Source organism: Anarrhichthys ocellatus, unplaced genomic scaffold, assembly GCF_004355925.1.
Source record: "Anarrhichthys ocellatus isolate YVR2014 unplaced genomic scaffold, GSC_Weel_1.0 scaffold30, whole genome shotgun sequence".
Taxonomy (NCBI): domain Eukaryota; kingdom Metazoa; phylum Chordata; class Actinopteri; order Perciformes; family Anarhichadidae; genus Anarrhichthys; species Anarrhichthys ocellatus.
The window spans coordinates 4,196,074-4,202,073 of record NW_022280060.1 but is presented as its reverse complement, the minus strand read 5'-3'; the positions used below and the strand labels follow the sequence as shown (position 1 = coordinate 4,202,073).

General features: G+C 40.3%; 1 protein-coding gene across 4 annotated transcripts in view; it reads right to left on the bottom strand.

Moving 5' to 3' along the window:
* Positions 1-2,476: 2,476 nt before the first annotated feature.
* slc44a5b (solute carrier family 44 member 5b) overlaps positions 2,477-6,000 on the bottom strand; it is a 28,157-nt gene continuing 24,633 nt past the window's right edge. For 3 of the 4 annotated variants that reach the window (XM_031863922.1, XM_031863924.1, XM_031863925.1), the window contains 3 exons: positions 5,689-5,777; positions 4,848-4,932; positions 3,190-4,529 (listed from right to left, as the gene is read on the bottom strand). In XM_031863922.1, the coding sequence (XP_031719782.1) occupies positions 4,414-4,529; positions 4,848-4,932; positions 5,689-5,777 (290 nt within the window). In that variant the 3' untranslated portion in view covers positions 3,190-4,413. The other variant, XM_031863923.1, reaches the window with a different exon arrangement.

Here is a 6,000-nt window from a genome sequence, read left to right as displayed (position 1 = left end):
ACACACACACACACACTCACTCACTCACTCACTCACTCACTCACTCACTCACTCACTCACTCACACACACACACACACACACACACACAGCAGCCTCAGTCATCCACCAGCGGTCGGCCGTCATTAGCGGCCTCAGTATTCAGATCTTCATGGTAAATATGAATCCATTTCAAGTGAACCATAAAACGTTTCCTTTTCTTGAACTGCCAGTAATTCATCATATGTTGACCTTCTTTAAAAACACTAAACTCACTGTTGAGCATATCATGGATGACTATAATTTGTACTGTATAATGTGAAAATGGAAACGTTTCAGTGTACATCATTGGATTGTGACATACGACATCATAGATTTATATTTGTTTGTGTAGTTGGTGACACAGTTTGACCGTGCTACTCTAAGTGGAAGACACCAAAATGTCAAGTCATTATGAAGGTGAACTTGAAATTGTTTATATAGCAGTGTTTGGATATTGCAATTTAATTTATTTATTGTATGTGAAGTCTGTTTTGAAAATAAATGTCTAATTTCACAAACCCGCGCTGAGTGAATGAAAACAGATATTCTAGTGATCCGGTGACAGCGGACATGCTGCAGTGTTTAGAGCTGATTGTGCAGAATCAAAGTAAATGCAATTGTAAAAAAGCAATTATTTATTGATTAAAACAGAAGTAAGAAAACATCTACTATTTAAATGCAATATACTCTGTTAGAAACACATACAACCTTTACTATATCAATAAATATATGAGAGGCATTAACCTGTCAGCTTTCTGCACAAATGAGCCAAAATAAACAACACCGTTTGGAGTATTGACAGGTTTGAGCACTGCATCTTCAGAGTTTGACTTTTAAGAGTTTGCGGTGAGAAAACTGACGCACATTCTAGCGAGGAGAGCAGATTGACTTGTGTCTACTTGTTGACTGTGGTTGACCAAAAGAATCTAATTTCCAGACATGCGAGGGAGGGGGAAGGAATATAAAAACAGTTTTTACTTCACTTATCAGATCTTAGGTATTCACCCTCATGGGAATGAAACTAAAACCTGAACCATGAACATAAAGATACGCAATTCTACCAGAGTAGTTATTCAGTATAAAAAAAGGAATAATAACATGCGTATACCCACTCGTAATGTGCCACACTGAGCGCCACATGCATCATTTCTCTCCTTTCAGATACACAAGCAGAGTTGTTTTGCTTTTGGTTATGTCGTGCGTGTCCCAGCGTGTTCAGCTCAAACGGAGGCAGAAGGTGTGTGAGCAGCGCTGTCACTCGGAGGCCCCGTGAGGGCCGCTTCTCAGGTTTGACAAACACGCCACAAAGATACAAGCATGAGTCACATCTCAAAGATCTGAAAGCAAACAAGTGGCGCATGGATCCATTTAGGGAAAAAAGGAAAATATCACCAGGAGTTTGATGCCTGTGAAACAAGGACACAGCAGCTGTGCCGCTCATTTATTTCATCAGTCATTTTACCAACAACGTGGTGACATCCAAACCTAAAAATCAAACCTACTTTGCAGAGAACTTTCTCCTGAGATTCCAGGATTCTGATTCAAGGACAAAAATAAATAAATAAAAGCAGGTGCTCCCCCACAGGATTGCATCAACTAATCAAAAATGTGGTCAAAGAGACGGCATCGTCCACACTACCGGCTCACCAGTACAAACATTCAAACTGACATCAGTTGTTTGCATGTCTGAAGCCAGAAATGTGCTTTGACGTAATAAGCACCGATGTAAAAACGGTAAATAAAAAATATAAAAACACAACCTGATAAACAGAAAAGGTTCTGGTCGACTAACACTTTAGTAACGCAATAATACTTTTCCATGGACCAGCTCCACTTTGGATCAACACCATGAGCCATAGTGATGACACAATTTAACGTTATTTAAACTGAAGTTCATGACTTCAACCAGAAATGTTGGCGTTATGTTTTGTTCAATAATCAGAATTAAGGTGATACTCTACCCGGATCTAACTTGGCAGAAGCAAAGACCGAAGCGTCTTCCTTCATAGGGAGCACAGTGTTTGTTTATGTTGGGTATTAAATATAAAAAGTATCATGTGAACATCTCAAACCTGGGGGAGTATCACTTTAAGAGCACTCAATGTAATGGTATAGCACGAGTAACACATCAAGGTTCTGTGTTCTTTGCTGGTGGGACGCACAAGCTGCAGCTGAGGATAGCCCTGTGACTTTAAGGTTGTGTGACGTGCTTCCAAACCACCAAACACAGAACATTCCTCATGCTTCACCTTCCATTCATAGCCCCAACAGTGAACTGCCATTGCTGGCTGCTGAGTATCACTTTAACAAGCTCTATAAAAATGTCAAAAAATGAAAAGCATCTTCAAATGTTAATGATGGAGCTGCAGGATGTAATTAGACACTCAATGTGGAATTTCTGAGACAAAAAAGGCACTTAAAGAGTGGAGCACTTTGAACTGCTCTGCCATTATGTCCTTGGCAGTTAAATATGAAAACAGTGGACGCAAATATGTTTCTCAATGTGAGACAATATGAGGTCAAACGCTGTGATGACACAATACACAGGTGAGCTGACGTTTGACCGTTTCACGGAAGAACTGGTTCAATCAGCGGTTTGCATTCACAGCTCAACAGCGCATGTAAAACGTCTGGTAAGGAATGGCGCCACCAAGTGGTGAGAACTGGCAACTACAAGATATTAAGTGACATTTACCACAATCTCAATAAAGAAAGAAATCACTCATTCCAATAGGAACTTAGTGTGAAGTGTGACTGTGCACAACTATACATAAATATATATCTGTTAGAACTATAACATAAAAAACTAGAGATATTTACAAGAACTTGGTGTGACGTTATACACCATCCAATAAAAATACTTTTGTATACAAACTGAGTTAGCTATAAATACCAACTAAATATAATGTCCATAAATCATTAGTATAGAGTTAGTTTGTCCATTAGAGTGTACAGTTGCAACTTGTGTACACTTGAAATACATTTTCCTGAACGCTTACTGCCACATGGGCTTGTACCATGCTTTGATCTGGAGTATTTCTTTGGTCTTTCCTTCTACCTCCTGCTGGTCGCCTGAACGTTTTTCTTGTTGAGGATACGCCTCAAGGTTCTGTCCATGTAGAAGGGCCGGTTGGGAGAGCCGTCGTTCGCCTCCAGATCCCACACTAGGAGGCAGCAGTAGCAACAGGATTAAATCTCAGATGAACTGGACAATACTTAAAACATTTATGTTTATTCCAAAACAATTTATTCACATTTTCATTGGATTTCATTGATAAAAAAAATGCTGCTATACAAAAAGAACACTGAATAACCTCCAGATAGATGCGTGTAGTATACTTAGTATTGAAACAGCAATACATCCGAACTATCCAATAAAAAAATTACCAAAAATGGCTTTGACATCCTTATATAAACTGTATCACAAAAGGTTCCTGGTGTTGGGGCTAAAACCACAGATTAAGAGGAACATTTTTTTTTTCTTCACAACTAGGCACATAAACTAGTGGCTGCATTCAGAAGTGTCCTGTCAGGTTCTGTTCAGATTCTAAGCAAAAACCATTAAATGTCTTTTGAAGTCTCGACCTCCCGCAAAGTCTCTGGTTTACAGTACGTTTATGAGCATGATGGCAATGATTGCGACATTTTTTTCTTACCGATGTGAAATAAGAGAAACCTGTTTTCACTAAGTGCAGAATTACACACTATTTTTGGATGTGTGTGTGTTTGTGTTAGTATAAATACGGTGGATCAAAGCAACCTATAAAACCAATGGTAAACATCAACAGCCAGCAACATAATCATGCTCGACAGAGGAAATAGATCACATGGTTCTTTTCCCATGTGTGAAAGTGCATACAAAACATGATTTTACACTAGAAGACCAAAGTGCGACAAGAGGGTGTTCCATAACGCCACCTCTTTTTCATGGTGAGGACATACGCCGTAGTCCAACAGTGGCATCTGTACATCTTAAGGTCCTTTAACTTTGTTTATGCAAAAATGCTCTTGAATCATATTCATCTCGGTCTGTGCGTCCGTCCTGCGAGTTGACACGTACCCTCTCGGTAAGGCAGAGGTCAGCAGAGAATACAGAGAAGGAAAGGAAAATAAGCGAGGCAGAAAAAAAAGGCAAGTATCTGAGTTTGGCTCAAGAGAGGAAGTAAACTGGTCGTTTCTAGTCCCCCCCCCCCCCCGAGCCTTTTTCTGGGAGGAACTGAACTAAAAGCGTGTACTTTTATGTCGAGACCATCCCCGACCAGGCCGGGATGCGTCCAGTTTTGATGCTTAGCCCTACAGTACTCGCTCTCAAAGGTCCGGACCCTCACACTTACAGTAGATATGGAGAAGTGAGTGAGAGAGTTCAATTTAAAAATAAAATGGCCGCACGTCGCTCAGGATGCAGCGCATAATTTGGCACCCTCCTCTCCTTTGCGCAGGATCTTGTGCAGGCCAGGAGACATGTAGTAAGGCCTGGAGGGAGAACCGTCATTCCTCTCCAGGTCTTCACCTGAGACCAGGTAGCCGGCACAGCAGAGGACAGGGGGGGGCAGGAAGAGCACACAGAGTGATAGCCAGGAAGAGAAAGCAAAGCAGAGACTTAGTAGAGATAAATACTCAAAAAAGCCGCGCAGGAATTAGAGCGCTGAATGAGCAGGAGCCAGCTTCAGTTGTCATTTAGGGTCAGTTTCAAAGAAGGAAGGAGTTCAATTTAGCTGCTGACGGGCTACTAGACATTTAATCTTTAACCGTCGTAGCAGCGCTCATTACAAGTAGTCCTATTGTCACATTGCGTCATGTAAATTACTGAAAAAACCAGCATACTTACAAAAGCAGAGGAACAACGTGTCCACACACATCGCATAGACGTTAAAAAAGCCATGTGCGATCATGTAGGATCCAAATATCACCGTCTGAAAGAATCAACAGGTCACAGTCAGTCTACACTGTCAACATGTGTTATTATGCCATCTGACATGGTGTTAAATGCAGTTGAACTACTTCCCACAACTAATAAAAAAATGTGGAACCCAGGGAGCATTGTAATCTGTGGCACAGAGACCTCTTACACCAGGAGGTGTGTGTTCTCTCTGTTCTGTGGACAGGTGAGGTGCTAGACATGTTGTTATGGAGGAGGAGGCCTACCTGCAGGTCTTCATGGAATTGAGCAGAGTCGCCAAGAAACAAAACTACTTACACATTTAGAAGGCTTCATTTTAAATTAGTTCTAAATTATTCAATTGAATCAGTGCCATGCTTTGCAAAAATGTGACAAATGTAAAGACATAAGATAAGCTCTATCAATAATAAATACTACAATACATACATTTTAGCCGTATATTCAGTGAAAAAAAGCAGAATAGCTTTCATACTTTTGCTCCACACTAATGCTCCAGCAGCCTTTTAATGTATCCCGACAGTTATTTAAACAAAACACAATTACACTAGCACTCTACTTAAAAGGTGCAGGCTGAGCCAGAGACATAACATAGAGGAAGGAAGGTTCTGAACAAAACTAAGCACCTCCGAGCATCTGGATAAAATCTTTTGTGTGCACAGTGAGTAATCAAAGTCAGAATACCTCCACCTCACAAAGACACTGCATTCAGTCCCAGTTGTTATTGCTGCTGAAATTACTCGTTAAAAAGCCCACATTTTGAATTCCTTACCACAAGGGGGACCCAGGAGTAATTCAGGGACGGCACCTCCTCTTGAATGACAGGTATTTTACGTGTGAAGAAGAAAAATGCAAGAACACCTGGAAAACATGAATAACAAGCATATAATTCAAGTATATCAAGTCTTGAAATAGTTCCTTTATAAACCTTTTAAGAGCAAACATAAATACATAAAGGATTCTTGGATAAATCAAGCAGCACAAATCATCCTAAAAAGCTCTTTAAAAACATTAAAGGCTTAAGAGCACACATACTCGTTCTGCTACATTTAGATCAATAAATCTTACATTCGTGAAAGCTGAG